This window comes from Oryctolagus cuniculus, chromosome 9 (assembly GCF_964237555.1).
Source record: "Oryctolagus cuniculus chromosome 9, mOryCun1.1, whole genome shotgun sequence".
Classification (NCBI taxonomy): domain Eukaryota; kingdom Metazoa; phylum Chordata; class Mammalia; order Lagomorpha; family Leporidae; genus Oryctolagus; species Oryctolagus cuniculus.
This window is the reverse complement of record NC_091440.1, coordinates 126,314,441-126,334,654: the sequence shown is the minus strand read 5'-3', so window position 1 is coordinate 126,334,654 and position 20,214 is coordinate 126,314,441. Positions and strand designations below refer to the sequence as shown.

Sequence of the window (20,214 nt, the reverse complement as noted above, 5' to 3'; positions counted from 1 at the left end):
ACACAACTCACTTGCTTTTTTTGAGCCTGAATACCTCTGTGATGAAATGATCACACGCCTCAGAGGGGTGTGGTGAGGTCTAACTGAAACGACTTTCCTGCAGGATGTAGTAAAGTACACAGGACCAGGGATACACTGAATGCTCAGGAAATGTTCATTCCTTCAGTGCTCAAAGTTTATGCCTGATATAAAATCAGACGCACACAGCAGGTGCTCCATCAGTGTCAACTGACTGTGCTTACCTTCTTAAGTGTTGCCTCGCTTCTGGGATCCCAGCCATATCCTCTTTCAATAAATACTTCTTAACTCCCAAGACATAATTTTCAATATATTCCAGCCAGTTCAGCTGGCGCACATCAAAGTTGAATACCTGAAAGGCAAGAGAGACTGGGTTTCAGAACTGCACTGTTGGCCATCACTTTGGCCACTTGGTGTGCTTTCTTTTTACCAAATAAGTGACAATCAGGTGGAGATACAGTTTGAACTCCCCAAAGAAGAGATGATGTGTGCATCTGTGGGGAGCAACTGGGAGCAACTCGGACTAGACTGTTACTGGAATTAAGACTTATTCTATGCATCTGCTCTCCCACAATATGGCGCTGGGAGAGGAGGAAACAGCTTCTACACAGCTGCCTCCAGTTCAACCAATAAACGGCAAGACCTGCTCCTGATTGGAGGAGAGCAGCGTACTCGGCGTGTGGGTAGCAGAGTTGGGATTGGTGGAAGAGGACTATAAAGGAGGAGAGAGACAACATGCACCAGGAACACCTGAGGAACATCTGAGCAGCCCCCGAGAGAGCTGGCCGGCGGTGTGCCGCTTCCCCGCGGAAGTGGGAAAAGTGGCAGGGGGAACCGCCCTTCCACGGAGGTGGAAGGGACGGTAGCCAACCCGGTAAGAACCAGCAGCAAACCCGGGGAGGGCCGAGCAGACGAAAGAACAGCGCAGGGTCCTGTGTCGTTCCTCCACGAAGAGGGGGAGCGACATGCATCATCATTGTATACTCAGCAGGTATTTACTGAATGCCAACTTCGCACCAACTATTGTTCTGGGGGCATTATTTATTTGAACGTTGGCTTTTGATGGTATCAATTATCTACATAGGAATATTTAAAGATGGACCCTGCACAAACATTGAACAGCTGGAAGTCTTGTGGACCTGGTATTACTTGAGTCCCTTGAAAGCCTGTGGTTGGCTTGGCGTACTTTTCAAGTACATGAAGATTACTCTTAAGTACTTAGGTAAGAATAGTGACCGCAACACCCTGTGCATCTTTCCTATTCTTCAATTTTGGTGTAGTCCCCTTGCTCCCCTACAACACTGCCACTTCATTGTGCAGAGGAGACTAAGCATTTGGAAGCAAAGCCTTAAGGAATAGGTAGCAGAATGTGCATCATGAAAGAGAGTGATGGCTGGTGGAAGAAGAGGAGGGATCAGGGAGTGAGGAGGAGGTCAGGGGAGAAAGACCAGAGACAGATGGAAGGAGAGTTGTCACCCAGAACAGGGGTCTGAAAGTGACAACATGGGAAGAGGACTTGGGGGAAAAGTTTGCATGTTGAAAATGTGTTTTCCTTCTGGCTCGCTACTGAAATGCTCAAGATCTGAACTTGTTTCTGTAGATGTCATTTCTGCTCTGCTTTGACAATGTTGCTGTACTGAGACAGGACGGTGTGGGGGCCCAGTTTCCTGTGGGTTGCAGTTGGAAACAGGGTGAAACCCAAAGGCTCATCTTTGAGCCGTTTTTCCAAAGTCTCCATAAAACAGGCTTCACTAGAGAAAGAAGAAAATGAGCTTCGAATAGAATATAAAAAAATTTTTAGCTGAATATATATATATATATATACACATATATATTTGGATTTTTTTTGCCTTTTTAAAATATTTCAAATAATATAGAAAAATATGAAGAGTTTAATGGCACATGTAGATCTAACAATTGTTAGCATTTTGATATATTAACTTCATTAGTATATCTTTTATATATATACACACGTTAGTTTTTAAAAGTAGGGGTGTATTTATTAATAGCACATACAGGGCTGGCACCGTGGCTCACTTGGCTAATCCTCCGCCTGCGGCGCCGGCATCCCCTATGGGCACTGGGTTCTAGTCCCCATTGCTTCTCTTCCAGTCCAACTCTCTGTTGTGGCCCAGGAGGGCAGTGGAAGATGGCCCGGGTGCTTGGGTCCCTGCACCTGCATGGAAAACTGGGAGGAGGCACCCAGCTCCTGGCTTCAGATCGGCACAGTGCCAGCAGTGGCGGCCATTAGGGGAGTGAACCAATGGAGGGAAGACCTTTCTCTCTGTCTCACTGTCTATAACTCTCTCTCTCTGTCTCACTAACTCGGCCTGGCCAAAAAAAAAAAAAAAAAAAAGCACATACAGGATTCATGACATCATAAACTTAAGAAATAAGAGCATATTATAATGTAAGGGGTATAATTAGTGAAGACAACATTTATAAATATACAACATAATCATTAGAATGAATTTGAGGCAATGAAATTCAGTCAACAGTGGACAGAGTGTCAGGCAGATGCTGGGTCATCTCCAAGAAGATTTTAGTGACGAGGTTCCTGTTGGAAGGCTCAGGTGTGACACTGTGGGTTGGACAGGCATCTGGTGTGTCTGGAGAGAACAGTCTGAGAAAGAACTTGTGCTAGCATAATGAAGGCTCCTCTGTTTCACTGGTTTTAGCAGGGGGAGAGTACAGGGTGCCTCAGTTCTCCCTGTTGGTCCCATTCTCTCTCCTTGGACAAACACCACATGTTGCCTCCTAAAAGCCTATTCTTAGGAGAGTTTTCTTCATGTACAATGAAGAGTTGTTTCATTAGACTGAACCGATGAACTTCTGTTGAGACCTCACTAGGAAAAATTTTAATCGTAGTAGCAAAAAAGCCAACGTTCAAGTAAATAATGCTCCTAGAACAATAGTCGGTACAAAGTCGGCATTCAGTAAATACTTGTTGAGTATACAATGAGTTATAGAATTTCAAATTAATTTGTAATATCAACTTTAAAAGCTGAAAGCGTTTCTTTTTGTTATGCAGCAATTTCTTCTGATATTTGCTCTTTATATCATATTTTATGGGTATGACCTAATTAAACTTAGCTTGCTTTTCTCAGACAGCTATTCTCTTTATAAAATTTTTCATTTATTTGAAAAGCAGAGAGAGACAGAGATATTCCATGTGCTGATTCATTTCCCATATGCCTGCACTAGCTGGGGCTGGCCAGGCAGACGCCAGGAGCCCAGAACTCAATCCCACGTGGGTGGCGTGGACCCATCCATAATCTGCTACCTCCCACGGTATGCACAGCAGGAAGCTGGAACTCCCATCAGGCAATCCAGTACAGGATACAGGCATCCTAAGCTGTGTCTTAACCGCTGTACCAAATGTGCACTGTAAGACAGCCAGTGTGTGATGGAGGCTTAGACTGCGTTAAATAAAAAGCATAAATGATCAAAGAAAACCGATTACCACTGAAAGTCAAGTTGACTGACTTTAGAGTGGCCACACTACTTTCTGAGAATCTCTTGGGTTTATTTCATAACTTACACGTTTCCTCCAGAGTCTAAGATTAGTTTCTTTTCCCTTTATCTAGGAAATTTAACACTTCTGAAGAATGTAATTGAGTTTGACACCATAAAGATTCAGTAATTCTCTAGGGCTGTATAATTCTGCTTCCTTTATATGCAAATAAAAATGTTACATATTAATCACATAGAACTATCTTAGACCTGGAAGAGAAGCAACTGAATACTAATGTCCATTTAACATTCGGAGCATTTGGCGAACCTTTCTTTAGTGAATGAGTCCCTTGCTCATTCACTATCCATATTGCTCTGGCTAATCTTCTCAACTTTCATGAGGAACATGCCAAGGAATAACTATTTAAAATTGTTACTGTATTTGCTGTAGAGATATTATCCATTATGTCTTTTAGAGTGCCTTTAGAGAAAACCCTTCATCAACATTTCTTTAAGAGTGAAATAGTAAGAAAAGCTTTTAATATACGCTGGTACATTATTTTTGACAATGAATTCTTTATACTGGCATTTCCACTTTGTCACCAGAAAACTCAAAAACAAATTCACTGCTGTTTGAGGCTCCTGGCTTCGCCCTTGTCCAGCCCTGGCTGTGGCAATATGTGAGGAGTAAACCAGCAGATGGAAGCTTCCTCTCTCTCTTTCTTTCTCTCTCTCCCCCTTTCAAGTAGATGAAAATAAACAAAAATAAGCATTAAAAACACTATGGCAATTTAGTGGGATCTTGCAGAGTACACGTAGATGTTATGTTTTTTTTTCCTTTTTAGCTGTCACTTCATATTCTAATCTGATTTGTATTTCCCTAGTTTGGATTTTATTTCATTATTTTATTATATATGATTATTGCAAGATATCTCAAATCTTTGTGAAATTTGGAGTATTAACAAAAGAAACAGATTGGGTTAATGAGTTCCAGAGAGCTTCATAGATTTGTCCCAAAAGCTGAATTGCTTTCCAGAAGTAATTCCATCATCACTTTGCTATATATTACATATTCATCTCTACAAACACAGGCTTTTCTTTTTCTACTCTTTCATATTGCCTTTTGAATTATTCAAATGGGTAAATTCCATGGAAACAATACAACAAAGACAGGCCTACATGAAATTTGAAGCTATTTTTTTTAAAAAGAGAGTTTAGGGTAGCATGACACTTTTTTGTTTCTATTTTTATGAACTAATTTTATCATCATCCAAGTATTTCAGTCAGCAATGCTGGATGAATGTTGTCTTTAGAGGGTAGGTAGACATTTCTGAAAAGCATCATTTCATGTCCATTTGAGAGGTACTCATTAGTGATTTCATATAAACTGTCCCTCTAAATCTCTCTTGATTTACCAGATTTATAGTGTTTGACACTGCAAGTAACCATTAGGTTCCATAGCACGAAACTGTTCTAGGATTGGCTTGGAATCCTACTCCAGGAGACTGGTAGGCATGAGAGGCTCTTAGTGAACAAGTGAGACCCTCTAGCATCTGCTTCTCAGTGCCACCTGCAGAAAGGCACAAAATACATCAAGAAATAGTTTTTATAAAACCTGGTTCTTAGTGGAAACAATTAGTCAATCAAGAAGCTGAAAACCTTAAGATTTAGTTGAGAAATTATTTTTTGACAGGCAGAGTTAGACAGTGAGAGAGAGAGAGAGACAGAGAGAAAGGTCTTCCTTCTGTTGGTTCACCCCCCAAATGGCTGCTACGGCCGGCACGCTGCACCGATCTGGAGCCAGGTGCTTTCTCCTGGTCTCCCATGCAGGTGCAGGGCCCAAGGACCTGGGCCATCCTCCACTGCCCTCCTGGGCCACAGCAGAGAGCTGGACTGGAAGAGGAGCAACTGGGACAGAATCCGGCACCCCAACTGGGACTAGAACCCAGGGTGCCGGCGCCTCAGGCAGAGGATTAGCCTAGTGAGCCGTGTCGCCGGCATAGTTGAAAATTTTAATAACGCCATAAGGGTATGTTCAGGAACACACGGCTCTTTGAGGAAAACAAGCTGCCGCCATGAATGGAGAACAAAAGACTCCCAGATAGGTGAATTTCTGAGTGGGCAAATTTTTCAGTTCTTACTCCTTGTGAGTCCCAAAAAGAAATAAATGGCTCTCTTCCTAAGTGGAAGTCTGAACTGCTGAAGAGAAATACTATGTAGAGACAGACACATGCTGCTAGAGAGAGGACAATACTGACGTAAGAAGATGAGGAGAGAGAATGCACCTATGCGGGGGCTGACTGTAGGAAGGCGAAGGGACAGCAGCAGTGAATGTGAGTTGCTGAGCGTCGGAATCGTGAGTTCTCATTGCTGCCACATGCTACGGCAGGCAGGGGATGACAGGTACCCGCATACCGAGGGTTTGCAGAAAAGACAGCTGCTGAGGGGCGAAGGGAAGACAGAAGTACCGTCAGTGAGACGCACAGACAACAGAGCAGCATGAAGATTAACCAAGTGCAAGGTCTCTTCCCACGACTGTGCTAACAGCACTGAGTTCTCAGCGAAAAATAAAGACTGTGTGTGTGTGAGTGTGCGTGTGTGCGTGTGTGTTTCCATATAAACCAGGCTTCCCTTGCTCATCAGCTCTCCAAGTCAAACCATTCCACACTCCCGATGCGTAGCTGTGACACGCGTGCACACTCACTCGCTGGTCCTCGGGGCTCAGCTCGGACATCAGCATCTCTGTGTTGTATGTGCTCCACTCCCAGCTGCGGTTGATGAAATACTCCAGCATCGAGATGGTCCTCAGGAGCCGGTTCATCAGCTTCGTCATCCTGAGGGATCATCAGACGGATGCAAACATCAGCACACCACGGGTGCGGCTGGTTCCTGTGCCTCCAGCCATGGCGGGTAGGTTGTTTATAAAATTATCAATTAAAATTATATTTTATAATCATATAAACATTCTTAAAAACAATTACAAGAACAATTCCTCTTCCTTTCCCCCCAATCCCACGTTAAAATTTTTATTTTTTTCCCTCCAGATTGTCTCTGTTGAATGAAGGAAAGAAAGGGGGTGAAAATCATTTTATTTGTCATATATTTTAATACCAAACCCTGGTTCCTTTTGAGTAATCTGCTTACTGTAAAAGGGGGCCAGCTTTGCACCCTAAATGGCCTACCTTCAGTTTCCCAATTCTGATAGATCTAGAGTTTATCTGCTTTATTGTGTGTGTTCCTGCAAAACACGGACAGGATCTGAGTTTTTAGCTTATAACTTCTGGGCAGAAGTGTTGCCTGATAGTGAACCAATAGCAGTTGTCCATTGTGATGTCGATTTAAGGAGAAAAGAACTGACTGTGGATAACCTACCCTGTATGAGGCCTACCCTGATAATTTTCAAAATTATTATCTCTGCTGATTTTCAAATACCCTTCTTATATATTAGTCTTTGGCTTTATGAATGGGTAAGATGAGTTTTAGATAGTGGCAAAGCCCGAATTCCAGCCCAGTTTTGAATGACTTTAAGAAACATGTGTGTGTAATCTCACTACCCATGTGGACTACATTTCTGAATCCCAGTGTAAGAATTTAAGCCAGGTCTCCTATGCGAATCTCCCAACTACAATAATTTACATACACTTCACATGTGCTCCTATTTGATCCTCACGGTGTGACTTGAGGTAGTCAGGATTCATATCCTTTATCTTTGCTTTACTGCACACAGCTAATCCTCAAATCTTGGCATTTTAGCTACAAGTCATTTTTGACCAATAAAGCATTTCATTTCTGTCCTTCTTAAGGCAGTCTTGGTAGCAGTGAGTAATGCAATCAACACAGTAATGCCTTGCGATGCTCTTCTGGGAATTTGGTCTTATTTCCGGCCTCATTTGAATGCCAGTGCACCTGATGACTCATGTGATGGTTCTCATCTTAACATGGGAAGTTTCTTAGCCAGGAGGTCAATTTCATTATTTCTTGATATAAGAACCATAGGGTTCCACTTAACTGTTCTGATCTAAACCTTTATCCATCCCTCAACTGTGATGCAGTGGATGTGATTTCAATAGATATAATTTTTACAAAATAACAGTTGTTCAGTTCTATCACAAGACTATCAACCTACTGATTTTTTCTTATAAAAAAAGAATACATTTGTTACTTTCAAAAAGCTATCAAGGAAAATAATGATTCATTGTACCACACAGAAATTTAATACTTTTTTGGTGGTATTAGTGGTTATTATATTCTAAGCACTTATGTAAAATGATACAAAATAGGTCTGATTACCATCCTCTTTTTACAAAAGAGGAAGTTAGGATTTTAGAAAGGTGAAGGAATTTAGGTCTCATAAGGATAAACCGTGAAGCCGGGAGTTAAATCCTGTGAAATCCAACTGCAAACTCCATGTTCTTAAGATCTTCAGTATATGTATTTCCACTTGTATCACAAAGAGCTCTAGCATCAAAGCTAAAGGATAAAAAACACCTGTGGGAAATACACGACGTCTATATTCACACACACAAGTTCCTGTAAGTTAATAAGGACAACCCATTTGAAAAATAGGCAAGGAACAGAGGGGAAAACATAACTATCCAATAAACAGGTGAGAGTCTAGCTCCTCTCACAATCAGGGCAACGCAAATCAAAATAACAAAGGCTTGCTTCCTCACAAGGAGTCTGAAATTCAAGATTGGTTTTGCAAAGTGTGAACCTGATGTGTGAACCTGATGCGTGGTTTGCAAAGTGTGAACTGATGAGCACTCATTCTGTCGGGGCCACACACTGCTGTACTGGAACAAACGGAAGGGGCAGGCACGCGGCAGGTGCAGTGGCCCGTCTGTGAGGACGCAGGCACACTGATATTTTGTTGCTCCACCGGGAAGGGGAAAAGGATGTCAGAATGATTTGGATTTTCGTGTTCATATCTAGGTGTAAAGACAGAAGATTACACGCAAACATACTTAGGGAGTTCGAAAGGGTTTAGAAAGATTTCAGCATGGCCGGCGCCGCGGCTCACTAGGCTAATCCTCTGCCTTGCGGCGCCGGCACACTGGGTTCTAGACCCGGTCGGGGTGCCAGATTCTGTCCCGGTTGCCCCTCTTCCAGGCCAGCTCTCTGCTGTGGCCCGGGAGTGCAGTGGAGGATGGCCCAAATACTTGGGCCCTGTACCCCATGGGAGACCAGGAGAAGCACCTGGCTCCTGCCATCGGATCAGCGTGGTACGCTGGCCGCGGCGGCCATTGGAGGGTGAACCAACGGCAAAGGAAGACTTTCTCTCTGTCTCTCTCTCTCTCTCACTGTCCACTCTGCCTGTCAAAAAAAAAAAAATAATAAAATAAAATAAAAATAAAAAAGAAAGATTTCAGCATGTTCTTCCATTAAGATCAATGTTAAAACTCATATCACAAAATAATCCAACCCATTTCTCACAAAGATTACAGTTTAATTTCTCAGAAAACAAAAGCCAGACAGGTTTTTCTTGTATCTCTTCCTCCTACATTCTTCCTTTTTACTTACTGAACTTTATGCTCTATCCAGGCTTTCTTCCAACCTTCATATAGTCTTAGGGTGTTAGCATTTCTGCCCACAGTGTTTGATTTTTCTTCTTTCCTCATCATTATTTAATAAATCCCATACAGATTTTCTCCCCATAATGGTAATGTAACATTTTTTATCTTGCTCAAGAACAGCTAAGGCTCCTACCACTTGGACAAACTCTCCACTGCCCAACTTTTAGTCATTTCACAACGATGAAACCACACAAGCTGAGGAAGACTTTGTCCCTTATGGAGGGCCTGGTACAGAGGCTGTACTATTCCTGCTTGTGATTCGGGTCATAGGAATTGCCTTTGGTGATATCCCATTGCAATTTCACGATTCTTCTGACACACACAATACTCAGGTGAGACAAGGGCTTAAAGGGACCTGTCCTAGGTTGCACCGTTGGGTGGTGCCAAGGCCGCCTTAGCTTCAGGGTGATGCTCCCTGTCATTTCCTCTCACACCTCTAGGTGGCAGAAGATCCGGTTCAGAACACCGGCTTTCAAACTCCTTCTGCCGCCTGCTTCAAGTGTGTCCTCATTTGTAACGTGGGGGTGGGGAGGAGCTCTTCCTTGAGTAGCGAGAATGAAAAAGGGGTCACTGTGCATCATCCTTAGCCCGCCAGGAGAGCCCAGCTGGGAGCTCTGGTGAGCAAGGCTGTCCTCCTTACTGCGTGCTTTAAGACACACTGGGAAAACCCCTACTGGAGCCCTAAGCGTTCACTGTATTACGGTGGAGGATTTTCCAAGATGAGAGTCCTTTGAGGTTTCTCACTACTGCTCTGTGTGTCCCAAAATGTCTGTGTGTGGGAGGGAGGGAGAGAGGGAGAGAAATATCCAGTCACCCCCTTCCATCCTCAGCTGCAGTGAGGAGGGGAGATCTCAGGGCCCCCATGGCCCCTGCAGTGACACCCTCACGGCCCCTGGCCCAGCTTCTCACCTGGGCTTCCTTCCGGTGAGCCGCAGGTAGAAGTCATAGATGATGGCAGGGGCCCGGTGGCTGACCGCGTTCCAGTAGTGCGTTGTGAAGTTGTTGGTGGTGAAGTCGGCATACGGCCTCCTGAAAGCTCTCTCAAATGGGACTTTTTCAAAGGTTGCCAAGACTTGCAATCCTGAACAAAAAGAGTAAATGCTGAGTCTAGGAGCAGCTTAGCTCATCTTGTTGGAAGGCATTTAAAATGGATCAAAACAATAAAGACTAAGGATTTGCTGTGTAAAGAATCAATTTCTGAGAACAACACACAGATTTTACACTTAACCAGTGATCTATCCGCAACATCAAACAATGTGGATGGGCTAAGAATTGGTGCTTTTATTGACACAGTTCCTCCAAAACTCATTCTCAGGGAAATCATTTTAGTCCACACAAGGAAGCTTAAGAAAAACCTAAATCTATCATTTAATTCCACAGTGATCTAGTCTTTTCTGGGACTGCCCAAGCAGAGGCTAGAAGCCTTCTTTCCTTTGTGGGATCCTTACTATGGAACCACAAGGAAAGTTGCTAACAGGTTAACCTTTCTTACTAAAAGTTTAACTCAAGGAGTAGGAAGGTGGGGTTCGCTTGTGTTGGGAATACCACAGTCTTTTTCTTATTTGGTCTTTCTTCTTCTCCGATAATATATTAAACTCACTTTTCCTCTCTCTGGTGTTTAGGATTTTTTCAAATATTTTTTTCCTTTTTGTGTTACTACTTAGATTAACCTTAGCTAAGACCTTTAGAATGCATATTTGTAAATAAAGTTGCACTTTTCAGGAGGTATTCTTTGAATTCAACTCTGATAAAATTTACATGGATAATTTTCAAAGAATATGCCTAAGCGTATGATTCAGTTGTGGTGATGATATTAATTATTACATCATTATCATCGTCTTCAAAAAGATACCACCTAGAAATCTCTAGGATGCTCTTGTCCATAGGCACAGATATTTGGAACAGTAAGCGCATCAGGAGTTACCCACTGTTCATAGCAGAAGAGACACCTCTACTCACCCCGCCCGTCTGATCTATGTGTCCATGTCCCTGTTCGACAGTTCCACTCAGATGTGTAATAGACACTTGTGTTTAACACCTCTTGATACTTGCCCCTATGATGGGAGGTTTTGGGTGTCAAGTGGGCTGGGCTAAGGAATACCTTGAGGTTGGAAATGCATTACTCTGGGTGTGTCTGTGAGAGTGTCTTGGTCTCTAGGTGGGTGGGGCCCCATCAATGAGCTGGGGGCCCAGAGAGAGTAAGTATGGAAAGTGCACTGGTCTCTCTCTGAGAGCTGAGACATGCTCATCTGATGCCCAGGACACCAGCACTCTGTGCCTTGGGCCCACAGACTCCAGGACTTATGTAAGAGGTCCCAGCCACAAACTCGGGCTTTCATCTTGCAGTGGGTTCTAAGGCCCTCAGACTTGTTCTGAGCCATGGTCCCAGGGTCTCCGGCCTTGTTTGCTGGCTGATGGGCTGTTGTGGGACTTGTCAGCAGTTATATATAAGTGCGTGAGCAAATTCCCCTAACAAATCCCCTTTCCTAAATCATTATACACATCCTGTTCATGGTGTCTCTGAAACCCCCAAATAGACAGGGGAAACCCAGAATCTTAGACCTCTAAATGCTAATTCAGTGTTTCCAGCAGTTCAGCTGAAGATGTCAGCCATCCTTGAGCAGTCTCTTCCTTTCGTAAACCCCGTACCACTAAACACCGAAACCTATCTGCACTCTGAAAAATATCCACAGTCACTGCTGTCTCTGCGATCCGAATCACTAGTACAGTGGGGTATCGCAGAGGTCTCTGCCACATCTTTGTTCCTCTACAGCTTTCTCTCCATGCAGCAGCAGACTGGATTCTGTTAACACGGACCTCAGAGTCTGTTACTTCTCCACTCGGAATTTCTCAGTAGAATCTTCTCTCGCCTAGAGGGGAAAGCCGAACCCTGAGCACTGTGCATAAGGCTGTGCGTTATCTGTGTGCCCATCACTCCGACTTTATTTCCTACCATGCTCCTTCTCCCTGCTTCTGCTGTAGCCCTGCTGGCCGCCCAACTGTCCTTGAATTTGAATAAAGTGCCTTAGGACCTACTGCTCCTCCAGCTTGCGACACTTCCTTAAACACCCCTTGGTTTGCATCCCCTCACCTCTTGCAGCTCTTTGCAAAGATGTAGCCTCAGCAGGGAGACTTTCTTTGGTCACCACATATGGAACAAACTAGCAACCTCCTCTCATGGCTCTTTACCTCTTACCCTGATGTTCCTTCAAGCAAGTAGCCCTCTCTGATAGCTATTTCTCCCTACTGGAATGTCAGCAGCAAGACAGCAGAACTGTGCCTTTGTCATACCAACGCAGTACCTTGGGAAGTGATGGGCAGGTGATCAATGCCCAGTAAATATTTTTGAATGAACTAATGTCTCAGTAATACACAGTTCAGTTCCTCTGTATTTCCTAAATCTACCTCACCACTTCCATTAGTCATTCCAAAGGCATTCACTGAGCACTTAATGCTTGCCAGGTACATCACTGCATGCTGGAGTAAATCACAGGCAGAAATGCAGGGGTAGATGTGGGGTGGTCCCTGTCCTTAAGGAACTGGTAACTGGGGGGAGATGCGGACAGTTAGCAGTCACAATATTGTAGCTGCGTCTTGTGCTAGGGGCCAGTACAGTGTGTTTCGGGGGAACAGACACAAACACCCAGCTCTGTTGGGTTCGAGGGCACGGAGGGCAAGGGTAGGGAAGGAAAGGCTTCATAAGAAGGCTAGCCATGGGCAGGAACAAACATTGCTGAAATGCTTCCAGGTCTAGTCACTGTATATCCTTAAACCCTCCCAAGAGCACTCTGAAATAGAATAAGCATTATTTGCATCTGACAGATAGGAAAATTCATCTACAGGGAGATACTAAGTGATCTTCCCAAGTTCACACAATGAACAAGCAATGGGCGTCTACTCGATGATGGAACCCAGAGGGGCCAGTTTTCGACTGAAATGGGTTCTAATCACATTTTCTTGGCCTTGTTACTGTTTGGTTACTCTATGGCCAGTGGGACGCTTGTTGCTGACAGTCACACACAGGATCTCACGTTAAGGAACTCTGCTTCTAGACTAGGACACATGCGCACGTTGCGACTAGTCTGTCTCTTGCTTTGTTGTCTTTCTCTCCCACCAGGCTGCGAGCTCTGGGATGCACTGCTTGAACCTTTTCCGTGGGACACACTAGCAGTTACCCAGCTCCACCACTAGAGGCACTTACCCATCTTGCCCCAGTTACAGGGATTGAGGTTACCAGAGGTACAGTGGTAGATTAATGTTGACTTGGGTCTAAAAAAATTAAATAAAAATTAGGTAAATACAACACAATGGAGAACTACTAGAAAGAAAGATAATGTTTAAACAGAGTGTTTTCAATAGTTTCTTTGACTGAGGCAATTTGTACAATACTTTTGTCCTGTGTTCTTGTATTGGGTTAATAAGAAAAATAGAAGACTAGGAAAGGTAAGTGGTGTGTGCGTGTGTGTGTGTGTGTGTGTGTGTAAGAGATGTACAAGTGTGGCAGAGTAGGGAGCACAGGTGTCTGAGTTCATATGGGAAGAATTTATTTTTATTTACCATTTCCTGGCAGTGTCCAAAGTATAACCAACCTGTATTTTTTTCTTTGTACTAGCAAATGCCCCCACATATGGTGATCTGAACTTTTAGCAGTTCAATAAAGTAGAAAATAAGCTGTCATTTCTCCACTTCCATCTCCGTAGCTTTAAAAAAAAGGAAGCTCCATTTTAGTTTATTGATTAGGAAGAAAAGCTTTGGGGTTATCAAGAATTTTATGGTGAAGTGATTTAAAGGCTTTGTTGCTAAGCCAAGTAAAAGCAGTATTTAGAAAACAATTCATTAAATGCATAGAGGAGTGGGATGTCCCAGGAAGAGCTTCGTAAAATACAGAAGCAAACACCTTCATGCGTACCTGTGCACTGCAGTGTACCATCCTACGGCTAGGGTGAGATTGACAACCGTATCCACTGGAATTAAATCTGCCACCGCCATTGGAGTAGCTCTAATGGACCGAAGAAACCCTTTCCCAGCCTGCATGGAGAAAGGAACACAACATATTAATACAAGTTACAGGAAAAGGGTGGGGTTAAAGTAGACATTAAACTGAAGAGACCAGTGCTGTCAGTAAAGGTAGCTAATGCTGATATGCTGCTTAATAGGTTATTATGTTACATCTAATCAGCTCAACCTAGCCAACCTTTCTGGCCAAGTTCATCTCAAGTGCCAACGTTTCCACAAATGACCATTGGTCCTCTGGTTCCTTGAAGGAATAAAATTCTTACTGAGATGTTAATGCACTTAATCAATAAGTGTATAAATATACTTTTTGCAACTTTTTTAAAAATTTATTTGACAGGTAGAATTATAGACAGAGAGAGAAGGGTCTTCCTTCTGTTGGTTCACTCCCCAAATGGCCGCTACGGCTGGTGCTGCGCTGATCTGAAGCCAGGAGCCAGGTGCTTCTTTCTGGTCTCCCATAGGGGTGCAGGGGCCCAAACACTTGGGCCATCCTCCACTGCCCTCCCAGGCCACAGCAGAGAGCCAGACTGGAAGAGGAGCAACTGGCGCCCATATGGGATGCGGTGCCGCAGGTGGAGGATTAACCAAGTGAGCCATGGCGCACGCCGGCCCACTTTTTGCATCTTAAAAGTAATTCATGAGGTGGGCGTTTGGTGCAGTAGTTAAGTTGCCTCTTAGGACACCAACATCCCACGCTGGAACACCTGGTTCAAGTCCCATGTCTCCACTTCTGATCCAGCTTTCTGCTAATGTACACCCTGCAAGGGAGCAGACGATGGCTCAAGTACTTGGATGTCTGCCACCCAAGTAGGAGACCCAGATGGAGTTCCAGGCTCCTGTCTTAGGCCTGGACCAGTCCTGGTTGTTGTGTGCATCTGGGGAATGAACCAGCAGATGATGATCTCTCTTTGTCTCTCTGCCTTTCAAATAAATTGAAAATAAAATAATTCCTAAGACATTGCAAACAATAAGGTTTCCCAAATGCCTGATTTTTCTTTACCATTCTTTAATTATTTTGTTTTCTGCTAGTCTTATTAACTTACAAGCCACAGCAGCATTAAAAGCTTAAGAAACATTTTAAAAATCAAACTGATAAAATTCTACTATGTAATAAAACAAAAATTTATTTATTTACCTTTATTTATTTACTTACCATTATTTACCTTGTTCCGTAGGTTAGTTTAACTCACTAATCATGGATGTTCTATAGATCTAATAATTAGGAGTTATTTGTGTTAATAAAATATTGTGTCTATGAAGCTGATTCTTGTTCCTCTGTGTGCTTCCAAAACTGATTTGCAATAATCAGCATGTTTTTATGGTCCTAATTTTTGTTTCCTTAACTGGATCCCTTCTATTATAACTGAGACTCCAGTTAGGAAGATTTCAGAAAAATCTAAATGAACATACGGCTGTGCACTATAATGAAAACTGCTCTAGGATCACGTGAACCCGATGATGTTCTAGGTCACTAAGCAGTTTTAAGTAAACTTTAAAGGAGAAAGAGTTGAAGGTGAGTAGGGAAAGAAAGTGGTGAGCTACTGGAAAAATCAGCAATCAGTTCACCGTCGCTGCCTGTGACGCTCGTGATGCCCCGTCTCACAGCTGTACTGTATTTCATGCTGGCCCTCGTCTGAGGAAGAACGGAGATCCCTGTAAAACTGCAGCTCAGGTAGTGAGCTCCTCCCCAAGAGGAAGGCCAGGATGTGCTGAATCTCTCGTGGGCGCTGGGGGGCGCCACAGCTCAGGGCAGCCTGCCACATGGCTGCAGCCGGCCACAGCAGCGTAGCTGAGAAGTCGCGCTCTGCTCCCAAGTCGGTGTGTTTGAAAACCTTTGCTCCATTGGGAGTTCTCTTTTCTGATGACTAGTTCCTTTCTCCACACACATGTAAACTCTCGTATGCTTCAGAATCAAGAACTTAATCGTCTTGTAGGCCAGGATGTTTAGAGCACCCTGTTTGCAGCAGTAATTCAAAATATGAACGAACATTGAAAGGTAGGAAATATCCCCATCTTGTGGTAACTAAAGGAAAATCTTCGAAGAGCAGACTTCCAGAAATAAAATGCCTGCACAATGAGTGATATCATGTTATTTCTGGATTTTTTAAATAATAAAATTATCAAAGACTAGAAGTAATTTCATTTTGTCTCTATTTTCCAATCAGTGAAACTGAGGTAAGATGCCGAGTTGTTGTTACTCCAGGAATACCTGAGGTTTTGAATGAACATTATGAATTTTCTGTTTCCCCACTACCTCTGCAGCAGTTACATCTTCACTGTGGCACCTACCGCAATAATGAGCCCGCTCGGTCCGTTCAGGTTGTCCACCCAACCCTAGGAAAGACAAGATCTCTGTTGGTCACAGGCTTCAGAGAGCTGTTGCACATCTGGAACACCTGCAGTCTAGCACTGATAAGTTTCAAACCAGAGCACTCAGGCCCTGGACAGTAGCGTTTCTTTTTTTTTTTTTTTTTTTTTTTTTTTGACAGGCAGAGTGGACAGTGAGAGAGAGAGACAGAGAGAAAGGTCTTCCTTTGCCGTTGGTTCACCCTCCAATGGCCGCAGTGGCCGGCGCACCACGCTGATCCGAAGGCAGGAGCCAGGTACTTCTCCTGGTCTCCCATGGGGTGCAGGGCCCAAGGACCTGGGCCATCCTCCACTGCACTCCCTGGCCACAGCAGAGAGCTGGCCTGGAAGAGGGGCAACCGGGACAGAATCCGGCGCCCCGACCGGGACTAGAACCCAGTGTGCTGATGCCCCAGGCAGAGGATTAGCCTATTGAGCCGTGGCGTCGGCCCCAGTAGCGTTTCTAATTCAGCATTTCCCTGGCCCCAGACAAAAACCAGTGGCACAGCACTGACGTGTTTTGCATTTTATTTGTGCAACAATTAAAACTCGGCTAACGGTGTCTTTCACACCAGAAGGTAGAGATCATTTCCCAGTATCTCATCGGCTAAATTGAGCTCGTCTCAATACCACGATCTTTTAAGCAGTTTATCAGCCATACTTCATCTACATCTGAGCTCTGATTTTAAGCTCTCTTGGGGAACATTTCAAACTTGGTTTGTAAGAATTACTCACTTTTCCAATATTTTAACAGCTTTGGAGTCCATGTCACATTGTATGCTGTGTGTGTGTATGAGAGGGAGAGAGAGCATGCACACTTATTTAGAGATGTATTAGGAAAGATTATGTTTAGCCGCAGTTAGAAGGAAATGTCTTTTTGAGTTTATTTTCTAAGTCCTAAGTTGACCTTATTATGTCTATTTCTTTATCCGTAAAAGTCAAAATGTGAGTGTATAATGAGAGAGGAGAAAGAATAGAGGAGAAAATGAAGGGATTAATGTTTGCTGAATCATTTATTAGTGTAGGCACTACAGCAAACACGACTCTAACACTGTCACATTTCATGGGCTCTGCAAGGGAGTCCAATTAGCCCAGTGGCACAGCTGAGGCAACCTGAAGACTGCATTGCTGGTAAGTCGTACTGCTGGAATTGATGTGGTCCCAGCTGCACAGAGTTGCTTTAAGAAGATGGTATAACCGAAGTGCTTCTCAAAAGGATATTAGAGGGAACAATAAAAATTATTCCTAAACTGAGAAACTTCCATGAGTTTTCTGACTCCTGTTTGCCCTGGCAGTTGCAGTACTACCAATCTGATCATGAAGAACATTCTGGTATATTTAAATCATAGTGGGAAAACCAAGAAAGGAAACTGTTTCCCATGGGACTTTCGAGACTTTGGAGACTACAGTTAGAAGCTAATGTAAGATCTCTACCCACCTCTTGGAGAGGCAGGATAACTCCCCAGGGAGCTGAGTAAATTCTGAACCACACATGGAACTAACAGATTCATGTTTGAGTTGCTTCACTTAGCTATAAATCCCAAAATGAAGAAAAAAAGACCTAGAATGTGTATGGGGCTAGAAGGACCCGAGTTTGAATGCAAAACCCAAAACCCAAGTGAGGTGGACTTACTGGGAAAGGCTCCTGCCAGGTTGCTCCCACAATGGAAGGCCTCACAATGGCGATGTTTAGGTTCTCGCTCTCCTGCTGCACCACCATCTCTCCCAAGGCCTTGGTGTAGGTGTAAGTATTGGGCCGATCTCCAATCAGCTTTGGTGTGATCTCATCAATGATAGCATCGTCTAACCACCTGGAGGCAGAGTGAAAACCTTACAGCAACGTATGTTACACAAGAGACCAAAAAGACACTTTGAGATGCAGACAATGCATGCTAACCTCCACTCTGTGGCTGGAGTTCAGGATACCGACAACAACGAGTATGAACCTGCTGCAACCAGGTGCGGTGGCTGAACCCTCTGCTCTCCTCTACTAAGCTCAGCCATATCCATTAAAACCTCTGCCCTCGCAACCAGACAGCTGATAGATTCAAAAGACAGGAGATCTCCTACTTTATTACAGACAGTCTCTAATTGTTTCTAATTACTTCTCCAATTGGTTTTAAAATACATTTATTGAGTGCACTGATTCTGAACACTGACCATACACCCAGAGGTAGGGTAGGTGTTCTGTTCATGGGCTGGTAGCCACTTTTGTTCAAGGTACTGCAGTGGCAGCCCCAAAATCATTCTGTGGAGTCGAGTGAAAACTTAGTGCACCAATCCTAAAACCTTTAGCTTTTAAATTTTAAAAATTCTTTATCTCAACAGATCAAAGGAACTACATTTGGCAATTACATCCACAATTATTCATTTTTAGAAAATCTATGAAAAGTGTTTTAAGAGTCTATTCAGTGTCTCTGCTAATAACTCGATAATTATTTCCAGAGATTTCTGGTGCATTTTGAAGCCTGTCAAGTGGACAATGAGAATATGCCGAAGCAGCTTCAATAACATGATGATTGAATACTCCTGCTTACGAGATGACGTGTGTCATGGATAATCATATTACCATAGCATTAGCGTATTCTTTTACAAAAACATGCCAGAACTATTTTGATAACCCCAAAGTCTATCTATACATTTATAAGAACAGTGAAATTATTGTCAAATAATGCTTCTCTTAGGTCACACATCTAATTGGTAAAATTATTGACATATTTTTTTAATTAGGCTGCCCAAATATGTTAGCATGAGTTTCTGAATTTATGTGTGTGGAATATTTATTCCTATCTCATAGGAGAGAGCATAACCAGACTGTTCTGACTGTAGAAACCATTAGGTGTTACTGCTTTGCTGCCAATGATAAACTGTTGAGCATTTATCATGTGCTTAACGCCATGACCTCAGCAGAATCACAGCTCCTGGTCTTAACAAGGCCCATGTGATGTTGGAGTGAGTCATTGGCACTATCTACAATAATTTCTTCTGATTTTGCTTCCACATGTGCTGAGAGTATTGCGAACACTCAATTACCATTTTAGGTGAGTAGGGTGGAAGACCTGTCTCTGTCTCTACCTCTCTAACTGTCCTTCAAATAAAATCTTCAAAAAATATACCCAATACAATGTCAATACCATGTAAATAATTGTTACACTGTATTGTCTAGGGAATGACAAAACATTTTGTGAATGTTCAGTACAATTATGTCCCTGACAGAGTTAGAACCCACCCTGGGCTGACAAACATTGCCCCACCTCATCTGTGGGTCAGCAATGAATTAGCTGACCTAAGATCATTTTGTCTCACTTGCAGTAACATAGAGGTTACCAAAACAAAGTCTGGAAGAAATAGAAGTTAATTTCAGTAAGGCTATTAAAAAACTCTCAGTAAACATCAAAAGTGAGCAGTGCTCTGGCACTGAGGTCGTAGGTCACACGGCTGGTCCCGGATGCCGGCACTGATGCTCACGTATCAGCAGAACATGTGAGGCCTCACACAGCTGAGAGAGTTAGCTTGTCTTAGAAGAAATTATGGACACAGACTCCTGAGAACACAGATGCAACAAAAGTCACCAGGTTCTGTAGATGTCTCACCCCGCCTAGGCCTAGCTACACCTGGATTCCATCGTCTTCACTTCTTTTTCCCTCTGCTTGTAAAAGATGGCAATAATCAAAGCCTCAGGTTGTCATGAGGACAAAAGGGCATACTTACTGAAAGCTCTTAGATAGAACAAAACGAGCTAATGAAATCATGGCGTTCTTTCTTCTTCTTATTAGAACAACTCGTGGGCATGTATCTGCATAGTCGA

General features: G+C 43.3%; 1 protein-coding gene across 2 annotated transcripts in view; it reads right to left on the bottom strand.

Moving 5' to 3' along the window:
- The window catches only part of FAR2 (fatty acyl-CoA reductase 2), a 163,931-nt gene that overhangs the window by 2,481 nt on the left and 141,236 nt on the right, over nt 1-20,214 (bottom strand). For both annotated transcript variants that reach the window (XM_051850370.2, XM_051850368.2), the window contains exons 5-11: nt 18,040-18,217; nt 16,350-16,394; nt 13,954-14,072; nt 13,246-13,313; nt 9,954-10,125; nt 6,176-6,305; nt 243-370 (exon numbers count right to left, since the gene is read on the bottom strand). In XM_051850370.2, coding sequence (XP_051706330.1) covers nt 243-370; nt 6,176-6,305; nt 9,954-10,125; nt 13,246-13,313; nt 13,954-14,072; nt 16,350-16,394; nt 18,040-18,217 — 840 coding nt within the window. The remainder of the gene's footprint in view (nt 1-242; nt 371-6,175; nt 6,306-9,953; nt 10,126-13,245; nt 13,314-13,953; nt 14,073-16,349; nt 16,395-18,039; nt 18,218-20,214) is intronic.